The sequence below is a fragment of the Gopherus flavomarginatus genome, chromosome 4 (genome assembly GCF_025201925.1).
Source record: "Gopherus flavomarginatus isolate rGopFla2 chromosome 4, rGopFla2.mat.asm, whole genome shotgun sequence".
NCBI classification, from domain to species: Eukaryota; Metazoa; Chordata; order Testudines; family Testudinidae; genus Gopherus; species Gopherus flavomarginatus.
In genome coordinates this window covers 129,171,537-129,189,675 of record NC_066620.1, presented here as the reverse complement: position 1 = coordinate 129,189,675, position 18,139 = coordinate 129,171,537, and the positions used below count along the sequence as shown (strand labels likewise).

At 40.6% G+C, this 18,139-nt stretch overlaps 1 protein-coding gene across 1 annotated transcript in view; it reads right to left on the bottom strand.

Moving 5' to 3' along the window:
* The window catches only part of HDAC2 (histone deacetylase 2), a 55,991-nt gene that overhangs the window by 21,927 nt on the left and 15,925 nt on the right, over window positions 1–18,139 (bottom strand). The window contains exons 2-6 of the mRNA XM_050949731.1: window positions 13,968–14,080; window positions 13,259–13,376; window positions 11,434–11,508; window positions 10,856–10,994; window positions 3,506–3,647 (exon numbers count right to left, since the gene is read on the bottom strand). Coding sequence (XP_050805688.1) covers window positions 3,506–3,647; window positions 10,856–10,994; window positions 11,434–11,508; window positions 13,259–13,376; window positions 13,968–14,080 — 587 coding nt within the window. The remainder of the gene's footprint in view (window positions 1–3,505; window positions 3,648–10,855; window positions 10,995–11,433; window positions 11,509–13,258; window positions 13,377–13,967; window positions 14,081–18,139) is intronic.

Genomic DNA, 18,139 nt, shown 5'->3' with positions numbered 1-18,139 from the left:
AATTTTTCGGTACAAATTATTTAAATTGAAAACGAAGGAGCTTAGCTACAGGATATTCCGGGATGAGTCTCTCTCACTCTCCCCTTAAAGCTATTCAACCAGGGTTAAAGCACTCACTTGGGAGGTGGGAGACGGGAGTTCAAGTCCCTGTCCCACAACAGGCAGAACAAGGATTGGAACCTGAGCCTCTCACATCTTAGGTAAGTGCCCTAACTACTGGGTATAAAGGGGGCAACACCTCCTTCAGTGGTTTTGTGAATGGGATTTTCAAGCTTCTTTTGCCTTTAATAAAAAAAAGCAGTTAAAAATGCCAGCAATCAAAATGAAATATTGTGTGTTGAACAAAGTGTTTTGGTCAACCTGAATTTTTTTTTTCCCAGTTTTTTGTTCAGTTGAGTAAACTGAAATTTTTGTTTTGTTTTGGATGAACCAAATTTCTCTTTAATATTTTCGTTCAGCTATCAGACAACAACAAAAAAAATCAATTTGCACAGCTCTATACACAGGGCATATAAAGTAGAAAGATGTTCTTTCTGATGGACACAAGCCTTGTTCTACGTTTCAATGGCAACACCACCTCAATTTTGGAAATTAACTAGAGAGAATATGTCAGAGGGAATTAAAACCTGAGCAGAGCCCATGGACTTTGACAAACAGAAGCTGATTGTTTTGATGCAGTTTGTGGGAGCTAAGAGAAATGTTTGAAATGAAATATACACAGGTTGAGAGGGAAGGTATTGTACATCTGGGGTCAGGCTTGGGTTATGGGGGGGTTACAGATATCGTCTGCAAGGATGAAAAGATACATACATATCACATAACCGGCACAGACCCAGATTGGGGTGCAAGGGTTTTTAAAGTGTCAGTGAATAAGTGGGCTCGGGTTCGCCACCCATGGAATGAATAAGGAGTCCAAGTCAGTGTCGATGGAGCGGATAGGTACATGGGTGGGGTGCGTCCCTTGGTCCCTCAGGGAAGGAAGTGGGTTATTTTCCTGGTCGGCTGTCTCAATTACTCAGTGTGGTATTGGCGGTGTCCAGTGATGTGTTCAATATAAAAATGTCTCTGGACCACCTGATGGTGTCGGACACCATGAGCTGTCTCATGAGCTGGGCGTAGCGTCGACTGACCCCACACGCTCTCAGAACCGGCTCGTTGCGGGGTCCCATGAGCCCAGGGCTCCTACGATCAGGGCGTGTACCTGGACTTTGTAGCCCTGGGCTCTCAAGGTCTCAGCCAGTGAGGCATACTTCGACTCCTTCCGTGCTCGGGCCTCGTGGAAGGCAGGGGACCAGACTCATTACTATACTAAGCAGCCAGCTCCAGCATAGAATCCTGACTCAAGGGGGAATGTTTGTTAATGCTTACTTTAAAGGGCTTCCTTAAGCCTTCCTTCTGTGTTAACCTTATAGGCTCTTTTAATAGAACAAGTGAAAGCCTGACATTCTTTTCTAATTGGGATCTGATAGCTAGAGGAGAACTCTTAAGAAAACATCTGCATCAATATACATTACAGTTCATTCCAAAGGACTATTTACAAGCAGTGATTATGATTGTGTGGGATAGAAGTCTATCAAAGCTGAGGTATCATTTGTCATTCTGAAGGTCCACCATAAATAAAATACTAAGAACAGAGAAGATACTTTTCTGTTTGTTTTATTTTATTTCAGCCATCTAAAGCATTTAAGTCCTTTTGTCTTCAAGGTGACTAGCTACAGAAAACTTTATCAGAAGTGACTTCTCACCGACAACTGCAAACTACCCAAGCCTTCAGAAGAAATATGCCTTTGTTAAATAATGATAGCATTTTGCCATTACAATAATCTCGTTTTAGCTGCTTTTTGTTTGAATCAACAGTACCACCTTGTGGCCAGTCAAGTTATGTCACAAAAATATGCACCTCTGATTTCTATAACAAGTGATACAGAAACAATTTAACAAAACCAAGTAACTCTAGAACTGTGGAATTGCCGCCAATAGCCAGACTGAGATGGACAGTCAGCGCATTAGTGACAACATTTAACTATTAGTCTCCACAATATCCACTGTGAATCATCAACTCTTACTCCCAGCTCCACTCTGGGAATACTGGTGATGTTGCATCACATAACAAGATCGCCTGGAGGCATCACAAAGGTGGCAAGAAATAATGGTGCCTACTTACCTTTCACAACAATGTTTTGTGTAGTTCTGAAAACTTTAAGAACTATTTTATGCCCTTTTGAAAGTTACAATTAACTCCCCAAACACAGCTGATGTCACTGACATAGCACACACTGGGGTGTCAGAGCAAGAATCTGATCCATAATGAATCTGCATATTAAAGAGTTTACAGCCAATAATATACTATAGTCTTACTACTGTAGGTATTCAGCATACATTTCTAGAGTTAAAAAGGGATACCTTTTCAGATCACTCACAATTCTAACAAGTTTAGGGGTATGTCTACACTTAAGACTAAAGTGTAGAAACCACCTCTGTGGATGGGAAGGATTCTCCCATCAGCATAGGTAACCCTACCTCCCCGAGAGGTTGCAGCTAGGTCAGAGAAATTAAGTGTTAATGCTTGCATTTTTACAGTATATAGTTTACATTAGAAACCAGACAAATTCTTCCATCAACCTAGAGCTGTCTACATGGGTACTTTGGTCGACTTAACTATGCTACTCAAGCGTGTGGATTTTTCAGACCCTTGACTGATGTAGTTAAACAGACTTAATTTTCTAGACTAGACCAAGCCTAGAAAGAATAGATTAAGATTTTTGGCTTATTGTTAAGTAAGTGAACATGCAGGGCTAGGAGATCAGGTTCCTAATCCCAGTTCTGCAATAGACTCTGTAACCTCTTGGGCAATATACACTATCTGTGACTGTGTTCTCTATGTGTATTTAAGAACCTCAAAGGAGCTGAGAGGCTTAATATGTTAAGATCTATCAAGCGTTTTGGTATTCTTAGATGGAGGGCACTATAAAAATGCAAAGCATTAACACTAAGCAACTTGAGAAATATCTTCCAACACATTTGGCATTTTTCAGATACACATAATATTGTACTGTAAATATCAAATTTTGATTGTGACAGATAAAAAATGTTCACATGTCAAAAAACGTTATCCGCAAAGAGCACCTAATTTTCCTACTATATGTAACATGATTGAAAATGCAGAGGCCATCATCAAATACACTACATTGTTTTTCCTAAAGACGTGCCAAAGTCTAGATGATTTAAGTCAGTTATATTTGAAACTGAACTATTTAGTAAGCAGCTTGTCCATTTCCTTATGGGTTGAGTTAATTTGCTAAAAAAGTCCTGAAGATTTCCCAGGCGAATTCTGAAGATTTGTCAGGGAGCTGAGCAGTCCACAGAATATGGCATTTCCCCCTCCCACCCAATTTAATTATTGTGAGAAGAAGGAATTATGACCAAACACTAAAAATGAACATTTGCAAGAAAAGAAGAAGTAAAAGCTAGTTTAATCGAGTCGTAAATTCACATTTGACCTTACCCTTAAGTCCCCTGTGCCAGGAAAATATTCACCATATTTATGGAATGATACTGTCATGACACGGTCCGTTGTATAAAATGCTTCTTCAACACCATCACCGTGATGGATATCAATGTCAATGTATAACACTCTTTGGTGGTATCTGGAAAAAACATACATATACATGTAAAAAAAGTATGCAAGAGAAAACGGCATGATTTGAGATGTCAGTGCTATGATATTCAGCAGTCAGAATGTAAATATAGCACAGGAAAATGAAATCTTAACTATCTAACCAAATGCATGATAATAACTGAAGCTACCATATCCATTCAAAGAAAATAAATGAAAAAACAAAGATCAATTGATTCATTTCTTCAGCACCAAAAGCATTCTACATTTAACCTCACTGTCACCCAGTAAGAATCTACATTTTGCATTCTCTTCCCGCATTCCACCCCCTCACTCTTCCCCCCCGCCACCCGCCCAATCACCACCACTGTTGTGATAACTGGACCTGCAAATGTACCCAAATCGTGAACTCAACTGTAAAGAGAGAATAAGTGTCACAATAACGGATAACAAACATTGATGGGAAAAGGTGCAAAAGCAAGATAGAAAGACTGAATTAGTACAAACAAAAAAAGCTTATTGATCTAACTCAAGTATTGGTAAGCAAGAAAAGTCTGGGACCAGAAATCAGTGAACAAAAATTGGTATCTTGGAAACTAGGCTTAGTTGGTGAACAGAATGAGAGGACACCCACTACTCCCTTCTGGAGTCCTCAAAAAGAGACTTTGGCTGGGGTAGGCTTTGAAGCACACTATTGTGACACTAACTGAAAAATGAGAGGAGAAGGAGCAAGTTTAACCATCATGGCTGCCTCCTCCACAATCTCCCAAGACCCTGGACCTCCTTTGGCATAATCCTGAAAAATGGTGTGATAAGACTGGGACTGAGATAGGGACCCAGACGACATCACTACCTCTGGTGGAACCCCAGCCACCACTAGGAAGGGAGACTGTCTCTTGCATGCTGTCCCTTCAGGTCCTTTTCCTTTCCCACCTTACTTCTTTTCTTTCTTATCCTTCTAATAAAAGTCTAGATTAGCTGGGCAAGACTATAATGTTGCAACATCATTGTACATTTGTGACCAGAAAAAGGAAAATAAATGCAAAGCCCAAAAAATGTGATGCTAGCACAAATTTGCCATGGCTGGGAGTGGCTGATAAGACTGCGAGCCATGCCTGTGTTTTTCTAGCAGTGAGGTTGTACATAAAAGTAAACACCAGAGACAAAAGCTGCATTTCCTTCTTTCCTATTCTCTGCCCTGCCCCCTTTTGTATGCAGTTAACTAGGTTTGTCTTCTTTGGAAACAGGACTGGGCTTTAAACAGTAGCAGCAACTTGAAGCCATCCCAAGTAACTACTTCTCTCTCCCCAAAAAGGACAGTTATTAATGTCTTGAAGACCATCTAACAGACTGTCAGACAAAAGTTTTTTTATAGGTTATAATTTCATGTATATAGTTATGATGCTGAAAATGTATCCTCATGCTTAAAGCAAACTCAGACAAAAATTCTCCAGAAGCAGAGGGGCAGTTCACACCTCACCGGAACAAAGGGCACTGGCCTAGGCAGCAACAAAACAATCTGTTAGACTCTGGAGGAAGTACCCTCCATCCTTTGGTCAGTTTGGAACTGTGATGTGGTATGCTCACCTGACTCTGAAAGGGAGGCGACGGGGGGGGGGGTGTGGAGACAAAGCCAAGAGAGAAAAAAGGACATGATAAAAGAGAGACATTTGCTCGTTCTCTCTCTCTCTCCCCCACCTACATCTACAGAAACCACCACCACCAAGCAACTGAAGCACTTATTAAAGGGGAGAGCCTGGCTGAAGAGCAACCAGGCAGCCTGTGGTTAGAAACATCTTCATTTGTAAGGGCACTGAAAGTGTTAAAATCAGCTGAGAATGCGTTTTGCTTTTATTTCATTTGACCAAATCTAACTCACGATCACTTAAAATCTATCTTTATAGTTAATAAATTTGTTTATTCTACCTGAAGCAGTGCATTTGGTTTGAAGCGTGTCAGAGGCTTCTCTGGGGAAAACAAGCCTGGTACATATCAAATTCTTTGTTAAACTGACAAATTCATATAAGCTTGCAGCACCCAGCAGGCATAACTGGACGCTGCAAGACAGAGGTTCCTAGGGCTGTGTCTGGGACTGGAGATATTGGCTAGTGTTATTTGGTTGCACAATCCAAGGAGCAGCTTACATGCCAGAGGCTGTGTGAACAGCCCAGGAGTGAGGGTTCTCACAGCAGAGCCGGGTAAGGATGGTTCCCAGAGTCAAGGATTGTAGTGACCTAGCAGATCACCGGCCCAAATAACACCAAAGGGGAACATCATAGAAAGCCTTACTTAATGTTTTACATTTCAAATGCTTTAACTTTTTCCTTCTTTTCTGTATTTTTAATAGAAGGTTTAAATGATGTTTAATGGTGTGTTTGCCATAGTACTAAGCAGACTGAATTTCTGTATACCAAACCCTGAACTTTGCTTAACACTGTTTAATGTTGGACAGTAACAGGGTCATATGGGTTATGTTAACATCCTTGACTCTTTGGGCACATATATTCCATCTAAATTAACACACTCATCTTCCCTTTCCCCCTATTTTTTTCTTTTTCTCTCTCTCTTACTTAGATCTGTTCCAGTCCCTCCTCTCCCTTTCTTTTTCATAGTCAAGTATCAGAGGGGTAGCCGTGTTAGCCTGGATCTGTAAAAGCAGCAAAGAATCCTGTGGCACCTTATAGACTAACAGATGTTTTGGAGTATGAGCTTTCGTGGGTGAATACCCACTTCGTCAGATGCATGTAGTGGAAATTTCCAGGGGCAGGTATATATATGCAAGCAAGCTAGAGATCATGAGGTTAGTTCAATCAGGGAGGATGAGGCCCTGTTCTAGCATTTGAGGTGTGAAAACCAAGGGAGGAGAAACTGGTTTTGTAGTTGGCAAGCCATTCACAGTCTTTGTTTAATCCTGAGCTGATGGTGTCAAATTTGCAGATGAACTGAAGCTCAGCAGTTTCTCTTTGAAGTCTGGTCCTGAAGTTTTTTTGCTGCAGGATGGCCACCTTAAGGTCTGCTATAGTGTGGCCACAGAGGTTGAAGTGTTCTCCTACAGGTTTTTGTATATTGCCATTCCTAATATCTGATTTGTGTCCATTTATCCTTTTCCGTAGAGATTGTACAGTTTGGCCGATGTACATAGCAGAACGGCATTGCTGGCATATGATGGCGTATATTACATTGGTGGATGTGCAGGTGAATGAACCGGCAGTGGTGTGGCTGATCTGGATAGGTCCTGTGATGATGTCGCTGGTGTAGATACGTGGGCAGAGTTGGCATCAAGGTTTGTTGCACGGATTGGTTCCCGAGCTAGAGTTACTATGGTGCGGTATGCAGTTACTGGTGAGAATATGTTTCAGGTTGGCAGGTTGTCTGTGGGTGAAGACTGGCCTGCCACCCAAGGCCTGTGAAAGTGTGGGATCATTGTCCGGGATGGGTTGTAGATCCCTGATGATGTGTTGGAGGGGTTTTAGCTGGGGACTGTATGTGATGGCCAGTGGAGTCCTGTTGGTTTCTTTCTTGGGTTTGTCTTGCAGTAGGAGGCTTCTGGGTACACGTCTGGCGCTCTTGATCTGTTTCCTTGTTTCCTCGTGCGGGTATTAGTTTTGAGAATGCTTGATGGATTTTTTGTAGGTGTTGGTCTCTGTCTGAGGGGTTAGAGCAGATGCGGTTGTACCTCAGTGCTTGCCTGTAGACAATGGATCGTGTGACGTGCCCAGGATGGAAGCTGGAGGCATGAAGGTAGGCATAGCGGTCAGTAGGTTTTCGATATAGAGTGGTGTTAATGTGACCATCACTTATTTGCACCGTGGTGTCTAGGAAGTGATCCCGGGTAGATTGGTCCAGGCTGAGGTTGATGATGGGGTGGAAGCTGTTGAAATCGTGGCGGAATTTTTCCAGGGTCTCCTTCCCATGGGTCCAGATGATGAAGATGTCATCAATGTAGTGTAGGTAGAGAAGGGGTGTGAGTGGACGAGAGCTGAGGAACCGTTGTTCCAGGTCGGCCATAAAAATACTGGCATATTGTGGGGCCGTGCGGGTGCCCATAGAGGTGCCACTGATCTAGAGATATATATTGTCATCAAATTTGAAATAGTTGTGTGTAAGTATAAAGGCACAGAGCTCAGCAGCCAGTTGTGCTGTGGCATCATCAGGGATCCTGTTCCTGACAGCTTGTATTCCATCTGTGTGTGGGATGTTTGTGTAGAGAGCCTCTACGTCCATGGTGGCTGGGATGGTCTTTTCTGGAAGGTCACCAATCATTGTACTTTCCTCAGGAAATCAGTGGTGTCACAGAGATAGCTGGGAGTGCTGGTGGCATAGGGTCCGAGTAGAGAGTCCACATACCCAATGAGTCTTTCAGTGAGAGTGCCAATGCCCGAGATGATGGGGCGTCCAGGATTTTCGGGTTTGTGAATCTTGGGTAGTAGATAGAATAACCCTGGTCGGGGCTCTAAGGGTATGTTGATTTGTTCCGGTGTCAGTGTAGGGAGTGTCCTGAGTAGATGGTGCAGTTTCTTAGTGTATTCCTCAGTGGGATCTGAGGGAAGTGGCCTGTAGAATTTGGTATTGGACAGCTGTCTGTCGGACCTCCTTTTGGTAGTCAGATCTGTTCATGACCAGCAATGCCCCTCTGCTATGTACATCGGCCAAACTGGACAGTCTCTACAGAAAAGGATAAATGGACACAAATCAGATATTAGGAATGGCAATATACAAAAACCTGTAGAACACATCAGCCTCCCGGGCCACACAATAGCAGACCTTAAGGTGGCCATCCTGCAGCAAAAAAAACTTCAGGACCAAACTTCAAAGAAAAACTGCTGAGCTTCAGTTCATCCGCAAATTTGACACCATCAGCTCAGGATTAAACAAAGACTGTGAATGGCTTGCCAACTACAAAACCAGTTTCTCCTCTCTTGGTTTTCACATCTCAAATGCTAGAACAGGGCCTCATCCTCCCTGATTGAACTAACCTTATTATCTCTAGCTTGCTTGCATATACATACATGACCCTGGAAATTTCCATTACATGCATCTGACGAAGTGAGTATTCATCCACGAAAGCTCATACTCCAAAACGTCTGTTAGTCTATAAGGTGCCACAGGATTCTTTGCTGCTTTTCATAGTCATAATCTGTTTTGTTCACTCTGTCAATCTCAGACATTTTCTTTCAATGGCCTCAATAAGCATGGATTTTGCAATAGAAAGCTTCCCTCGCATGCTGCATGTGCTAAAGGAATTTTTTAAGAACACATTGCCAGTAAATGTAGAGAATTACTTTAGTTCAAACAATACAGCTCCTGTGAACTCCTAATCTTACAGTTTGTCTCCCTTTCCCCACATCCTCAAATATGAAGTGTTTATGCTTCCAAGTTCATTTAACTTAATACATAAAATATTATACAACTGGAAACCCATTCAAACCTACTAATAAAGTTGCAAATAATCTAATATTTCTCAACCATTGGGGACATGACTTTTCATAATATTGTGGAATAACATAAAATAGTGAGGTCTGAGAAGCTATATACTGAAGCTTCCCATGAATAGGCACAAAGCGAAGTTTCCTTTCATTATGGGTATAATGAACAAGATTACTTTGCTCAGTCACGTGAGATGATGATTGGAGCCCTGGTTATTGCTGAGGTTGGAATGCAGGGCTCATGTCCTGGGTGCATGTGAAGGATTCAGGAGAGTGGGAGGTTTGGATATTGACAGACGTTCTCTTTGCGTTCTCCTTAATTTTTTTAAACACTCTTATATTTGTGTTCTCACAGTTTACGGCAGGGGTCTCAAACACGCGGCCTGCAGAGTTATTTGCTGCGACCCGCCAAGCTCCCTGCCCATCTGGAGTTATTTCCTGCAGACGCTGAGCTCTCCTCCACCGCGCTGCATCCCCACTCCTCTGCCTACCTTTGGGTGCTTCCTGCCACCAAATAGCTGTTTTAGAGGTGCTTAGCACTTTCCAGGAGGGAGGGGGGAAGAAGCGGGGAGCCGCGTGCTCAAGGTAGAAGGCAGAGAAGAGCGGGGCTGAGGTGGGGATTTGGGGAAGGGGTTGGAATAGGGGCATGGAGGGAGCGGAGTTGGGGACTTTGGGGAAGGGGTTGGAATGGGAATGGGAAAAAGAGGTGGGAAAAGGCGGGGCCTCGTGGAAGGCATGGAGTGGGGGCGGGGGCTTTTGTATCTTTACATTAAAAGGTGTCAGTGACGTGGCCCTCAGTCCAATGTACTAGTCCTCTTGTGACCCTCATGGTGATTTGAGTTTGAGATCCCTGGATTACAGCTTTCGCTTTCCATCTCAACTTGATGTGCCTGGCAGATTGGGGCCCTCTGAGTTGAAGAAAGAGACAATCAAATACCTAGAGGTTAACTTTCCTAAGAGATGTTGTTTACATTTTAAATAAAGGGACACAGTCAACTTAAAAATGTATCTATATACTTCCACCTGAAAATTCTGTACCTAAGTGTTGTTACAAGTAACCCCAAAGGCTACTGGTAATTTAAAGGTAATTTTATCTCTATTTTTCTTTTTTTCCCAGTCTGTTTTTTTGTATGTTGGACAGCACTCTGCGTAGTCACTTTCGCTGTTTTGTTAAATGGTCACTTCCATTACTCCTTTACTGTTGTAGGGGATTAACTGTGATATCTTCTCTGAGAGTGCCCACCAATAACAGCAGCAGCAAAGCTAGAACCAAAGAGGCAGGAGGCAGGTGTGAAGAGAGAGAGAGAGAACTCCAAAGGGGGGGGAGGGGAGGGAAGAGAGGCGGAGGAAGGGCGGGGGGGAAGGTCCTGATTATGTGTAGTGGTGTTGCCCTCATGTTCCCACAAAAGATCCTTATTTTAAAAAGGATCCTGGAAAAAGAACCTTGTATTTTTTTATTTTTTTTTTTTAATCTCAGGAAATATGCTCTAGTAGGAAAATTGTAATTTTGCAAAATATGGTCAACTTCAATCTGAGAAAGTCACTTTACAGGAAAAGGTAGGTGTCCCTGTCAGCTTAGTACCTCTAAATTAAGCACTGCGTAAACTTTTATTTTCCTTGCTTGTATGTGCGTTAGTATGGATTTCTTGTTTAAACCCTAAATGGGGACAGATTTTTTTTTTAATTCACGTTGTGCTGTTCAATGTATGCTATGAAAATTCAACCCACTCTGATCATTGTGCATTTCATAGTAACCTTTAAACGTCTTAACACCAAGTTTTCTGACATCTTTAGATTACAAGGGTAAACTTACTTCAGCAGCTCTAGGATAGCAAGCACAATATCATTGACGTAACAGAAACCAGATGCCTCTGACTTCTTAGCATGATGGAGTCCTCCAGCCCAATTAACAGCCATGTCAGTCTGTTGTCTATTTAATTTTACTGCCCCAGCTAAAAATCATTAAGAAAAAAAAAAGTTAAATGTCTTTGAAAGTACTGGAAGAAAAACTGATAACAAAATTACCTCTTTATGCCACTTCTTTCAAGTCCATTTTGGACTTGCAGTTTTTAAAAACTTTGTATTACCACCATATTTGGTATTAAACCATCTGACAGATTTGATGCTTCACACAAAGCCACATACCACACACATTACTATGATCAAGTGCTCAAAAGCTTGTCTCTCTTATCAACAGACTATGGTCCAATAAAAGATACTACCTCACCCACCTGGTCTCTCTACTATCCTGGGACCGACACGGCTACAACAACGCTGCTTACAACTATTAAAGCATTGTACTGATTGGTTTTAATTGCTACTGCCATATTAATATATTTTTTAAAAAAAATTAAGAAAACCACAAAGCCCAGGTAAACACCATATACCTACCAACAGAGCCTCCTGTTGACAGCTGGCAGAACTCAAACAGTCCATCAAAGACAGGACAATCTTCTCCAACATTAACTGTGTAAGAAAAATGTTGTTATTTTTCCAGTGCATAGTCTTAATACGTACAGAGGTATTACAAAAATATTACTCAAAAACACTCAAATATAACCAGTAGTATGATTATTGTTCAAGTTCAGTTGACATTTTCACTGCATTCCACGTTTTTAGCAGTTTAGTGATTTAACTGTTCAACTGTACATTATACATTATGTACATTGACATTTTCAGCATATAGATGTACTTTTTAGGAACCAGAATTGCTTGTAGATGAATGAACCTGAATTGTTGCTTAAGGTATTTAAAATTTTACATACAAGTCAGATGGAGTAATCTTTTTTTTTTTTTTTTTTTTACACTTCTAGGAAGAGCTTTGACTAAATATTTGTGTAACAACAACAGTTTTGCAATCCCATGTAATATACTCTCTTTGTAGAGAATCATAAAAGACACCTTCAAGTACTGTAGTTTATTGAACAATTTCATATGCACATTTGTGATCTGCCTATTATTTCCTTCAAATTAATTCTTAATTTTAGCCAACTTCCCTCCAGCTAATAAAGGCCAATTCTAATATTCAGCTCAGTCTTCTTTTTACCTAGTAGTTTTTACTTCTCACACTCACTTATGTAATGCTTCTTCAAAGTCAGGGGGAAGTAACATTTCTCTAATCCAGTGGTTCTCAAGCCTTTTTTTTCCCCCGCAGATCACTTGAAAATTGCTCAGGGGCTCAGCAGACCACTTAATGATCTTTCCAAATGTTGTTTGTACCGTTAGCTAACTATTGTAAAGCGCTTTGGATAAAAGTGCTACATCTAAAAAAATCCTTAATAATGAGCATTTTTTGGTTCTACAAATAAAAGCACACAACTCATATTTTAATATCACTAGTCTTACCTTTCTAATGCGATGGATGTTCCCTCTCTCCCCCACCACAGCAGCACCCAGGCTGGGAAAGAGGAGAGTCTCTTCCTCTCTCTCCTGCCACAGCAACCACAGAGCTGAGGCTGGGAAAGAAGGCTGTCTCTCCCCCGCAGCCACAGCCCTGGAGCTAGGGAAAGTCGCCTCTTTCTCTGGCCACCGCAGCCTTGCACGTCCCAAATTTCCCCCATCCCCTCTTCTCACCCCAATGCCCCCTCCCACCTACCCCCTATTCTCCCCAAGGCCACCACCTCACCTTACATGTGCATCTTCTCCAGGGTCCAGGCACCTAATTTGCAGAGCCACGCCTGCATGGCTCCACTAATTAGGCAGGCGGCCCTTCATTCTCTTGTGCGCGGCCGCCCAGGCGCGCACCTTAGAGGGAACTATTCGCAGATCACCTGAATGGAGCTCGTGGACGACCACAGTTTGAGAACCTCTGCTCTATTCATAAAACTCTTATCTTAGAAGATGTTTTAATTTTTACAAGCAACTAAGAACCAACAATTTTTAGGAGTGAAATTTGCCAGAGTACAATGAACCTACACATAGCACTTACCTCCCACTTAAGTTCTCAGAATGGGGTGTAGGCTTTCCTCAGGCTTTGTATTGGGGAGAATTTGACCCCATATTAATAACTGTATACTTGAAGAGCATTGGGTGTTTTGAGTAGTTTTGAGACAAAAGCTAGAAGCTCTTTATAGATTGACGTAAAGGAGAAACAATGCCATGAACTCATTGTTAAATATTTAGACAACCAATGCATGTTCACTTTATATATAATGGAGTACTTAAAAATCCAGTACATGAATAAATAATATAGACTTAGTCCAATTTGGAAACTTACATCTCTGCATCTGCTTGCTATATTCAGACATATTGTCTGGCCTTATTGATCGAAGAAATTTAATGTATTCATCACTGTGGTACTTGGTCATTTCTTCAGCTGTAGCTTTATGGGGTCGCTGTAAACAAGAAAGTACAATTAATTTTACCCTAACAAAAAACGATGTTGCAACTAATCTATGTTTTAACAAATCAGAGACAAAACTCATAAAACCAATCTGATCTATCTTAAAGATGTTATAAACAGACACTGGAAAAACTCTGTATTCTAAGCATACTTGGGTAGAGAGTAAAAGTGGCCACAACTCCATTAATAAAATTAACATGCAAAATATTTTTAGTGCAGCCTCCATCATATTTTGCCAATTGTTGTGCTGACATAATTAATGATGGCAGAAATATTATATATTACCCTGAAACAAAAATATAAAAAACTACCCATCTGACCCCTATGGGCCTAACCCAGCTTTTCTGCCACATATGGGTAGCAAGCCGTGGTTCCTGTGTAAGTTGAAAAGTTCTGCTTCATTTTAAGTTACCAAAGACTGGGAAAAAAGAATGAAGATTAATGTTTCCCAAATAGAAGAGGAAAATATCAGCTTCTAGAAATAATTCCTCATGTGTAACAGGGGGGAAAAAGGTTAAAAATTGCTGTATCTTTTAAAAGTAGTTTCAACATTTTCAGTCTCCAGACTGCTGCTTATACTCACATAAATTTCCATTTTTCTGTACAAGCCATAATTTAGCAACAAGTTGTGAGTCATACGGATCCTATGAGGTTTCATGGGATGGCCCTGCCCATAATAATAGTTTCCAATATCACCTATGAATGATAAACAATTATATTTAATTAATATTATGAGATATAACTTTTCACAGCATTCCCATTCCCCATATTTATTTGTTAATTATTTCCTCTAGTTGCAGACCTGCATACAGAGATAGACATAAAAGGGTTCATTTTTAAAATTTCTCCAGACAGGTTGGCAGGGGTCACTGTGTATGAGATGTGTCAGAATCTTCAATTATCTTGTCAAAACTATTGTTTAACACAGAGGTTTTACAGCATGACACGCAGAAGAGCTGGGCAGTCACATGATGTTACTGGGTCCACCAGGGGCGCCAGAAAAGATGGACATGGAGCTTTATCGGGGCACTGTTAAAAGTTCTGCCTCCTCCCAGAAGCCGCCACTCCCAAAGCAACTACCAAGGAAACCCACCAGAAGCAGCTGCGACCTGAGACACCCACTACCACTCCAGATAGTTGCCACCATAGATGCCTATCTAGTAGCTACTGGTGCTGTCAAAAGAGACTACCACCAATACTGCCAAGGCCAGCAGCCAGAGGAATCCTCACAGAACCGGCCACTGCAGGCAGTCAAAGGCAACCAGGCAGATAAAAATAAGATTTTATTTTTTTTTGGGGGGGGGGGGGGGGGGGAGAATGGGACATTTTTTATTCTGTTTAAATTATTTTAAGTTTTTCTTTTAATAATAAGCCTGCTTAAATTTAATACAAAATATGTTAAGGCTTTATCATATAATCTCTTAAAACATCTAAATAAAAAAATTAATATACTGAATCCACAAGCCTATCAAAAACTTTTGAGTTAAAGGCTGCTTTTATATATAAAGAAAGAATCAGGGGAAACTAACTTTTAAGCTCAAGCTTTATAAATATGGCATAATAGGCCATGTACTGTATTAAGGGCTTGTTTTGTTTAACAACAAAATTTTTATGTTTTTTACCATCCCAATGCAGCTTGACACAAATTATGAGCAAAAAGTTAATTATTTCATAAACAAGCAATACATCATTTAGCATTTTCTAACATACTAAAATGTACAATTCATATGAAACTGAAAATATTAAAGATATATAATTGCTAAAATAAATGTATATTGCTGTAGTGTACCTTCCTGGGTAGCAAAAAGATGTACCAAATCTAGCGTAAAGGCTCTATTTAGCTGTAAATGAACTTGTTTTAACGGTCACACCAATCAATAAGAACATACATTTGTTTAGACAATTCTGAAATACAAATGGAAAAGTTGATTAAAATCAATTACTTAAATCTAGGATTTCTACTTGGTGATTTAAATCAATCCACCCCACAAAGAACTAGAGTGACCAGATGACAAGAACGAAATATCGGGACAGATGGGGTGGGGGGAGGCAGAGCTGAAGCAATAAATAAAATAAATAAATAAATAAATAAAAATGCCCCAAGCCAACATATCGGGACAAAGGGACAAAAGGTGTCCCGACCATACATCTGTCAGGACGCAGTACAAACAACTGAATATCAGGACAGTCCCAATTTTATCGGGACATCTGGTCATCCTACAAAGAACCAAGGTGACTACTTCAGAAGCAGAGGGAGAAAAGAAGCCAGAACCAGGAACCCTCATGTGAAAGAGGTGTGTGGGGAAGGAAGGTGGCTACAGCTGTGGACTGAAACAGAATGGGAAGAAACTAACAGGCCCAAACGGAGTAATAAGATAATGGGAGACAGGAAACTTTGAAGAGGACTAAGAAGTGGACTCCACTGGTGATTTAGTCTTCCTATTATCTTGTGATCAATTACTGTAACTCAGCTAAGCCAAACAGGCAAGAACATTTTACATGAACTTGCTGCTTGAATTAGAGAGATATATACAGTCAGTTAATGTCTGAAACAGGAAACGAGTTGGATCTAAAAGGCACCTTTTTAATTGCCAGATGACTTGCAGTTCCTGAGAACTCCAAATTTAAGCTTTGTTAAAGTTGTTTTCTTTTCTTTGTAACCTTGCTATCATAAGGTAATAAACCCAATAGTTCTGCATAATGAATTTTCTGTATCACCTATTTTTGTTTCATGTTTTCTATAATATTTTTGCCTTGTCCATTGTGTAAAATAAATGTTATGCCTATAACCTTGGATTCCATTTTATTTTTCAGGCTTTTGATTCTCAGTGACAGAAGATAGAGCAAATGTTAGAAACTAGTTTTGATTTAATTTATTCAGTCCTAATGTCTAGGGAGCTCCTTGTCAAATATTTAAGACAACCTTAAGTGAATAGCTTTGGGGTGCCAATTACAAGTTTCAGAGTGCATCCTAAAAATCATTCCTGAAAAGACATGAGACAGAGGTATTTGAGGGGAAAAAAAGTGTCACAAAGTGCCCATTAGGATGAATATTTTACATATGGTTTGTTTCATTCAGAAACATTCCCCTGCATATTGCTCATTTTTTCAGATGCTTATTTCTTTAAAAAAGTAAAATTAATCTTTTTATTCTCTCTAATTAACACGTCATTTCACCTTCAGAATCAAGCTTCTTTTGGACTTCTCAGCTGTACGAACTTTCACCTTAATATTAGCATGCGAGCAGCTCACTCACTGGATATGATTCCCTTTATGTTACCACCTTCCTTTGTTTCAATACACAGAACAGATCAGCTTTTGACAATACAGAAGCTCCCCAATTTACGCAAGTGTTCCGTTCCAGAACGCCTTGCGTAAGTCAAATTTTGCGTAAGTCAGGAACATATCTCCGACAATTACACACACACACACACACACAAAAAGCAGCTTATGGAACTTACAGAACTCTTTCCATAAGTCCAGATTTCCGTAAGTGGGGTTTGCATAACCCGGGGAGCATCTGATAAGCATACTACTGCTACTCAGGTAACTAGGGCATTACATAAATTTAATAGGGTTTTTATTCAACAAGTTTAATGGACAAAGAAAAGTTAGATAATTTCTTTAGTTCTTTAGGATCTAGATAGATAATTCTCTTATATGAAGGTCACCGCTTTAGTTTTTACTGCATATCAGACTAACACTGGACAGAAGTTAAGATCAATAATTTTCCCACTTTCATATTTCACAGGACACTTAGTAAGAAAGAACCCCATGGACCTGTTTCCCTTCTCAAAACTTTCTGTACTGTGGACCATCGACTCCCTCAACCATTTTAAGACCACTGACTAATGAAAATTCAAATTTAATGGTTATAGTAGGCACTCTATTATGTGTATTTTTAGTTCTATTTTGGCATTTAGCACAAAAAAGGTATGCTACTTCATTATCAGGGACAAGAAACCTATTTGATGGATCCACAGGCATTTTTTTTGGCAGGAGTAGGTGAAAACTGGGTGGAAAACTATTTACTCTTAACCTGAAAAAAGGCTAGCTTGTCTCTTGTGCAACTGTTGCCAGTTGTGAACCTTAAAGTAACCAGTGCAAGCAACTGCAAAAGCAATAACAATCCACAGTGGAGAATGGCTTGCTTCCAATGGCACCAGATTGTCAATTACTAAAAAAAAATTTGTGCACTTGCAGACTAGAGACCATGGCAAGGCATAGAGAAAACTATAATCTTTGACATAACTGCATTATAATCCATATATTGCTTACAAGATGACAGCCAAGACTTCGAATTTTTATCAAAGAGAAGAGCCACTGCAACTATGGAGTGCCAAAATAACCAGCTCAGACTATTCCACTGAGGAGGAGGCACACATATTCTGCGCCAGGTCAGTTCTCCAATGGCTCCCAGCCAGCCCCCAGGTAAAGAACACCCCCATAGCTGAAAGTGACAAACTCAGATATCATTGTGGCTAGGTCAGTATTACTGTTAGGAATCATTTTCAGGAAATTGTACCTGTCATAACTTTCCTACTCAGATCTGAACCTTAGAGTTCAGAACATGAGAAGCTAGCATGAAACCTCCAAACTTAATTACTAGCTTGAATCTGATATTGCTGCCACCAGCCAGAAAATTCCAGTTTCTGGCTCACTCTGGTCTCCCCAAAACCTTCCCTGGGGAACCCCAAGACTCAGATTCCTTGAGTCTCACAACAAAGGGGAATAAACCATTTCCCTTCCCCCTCC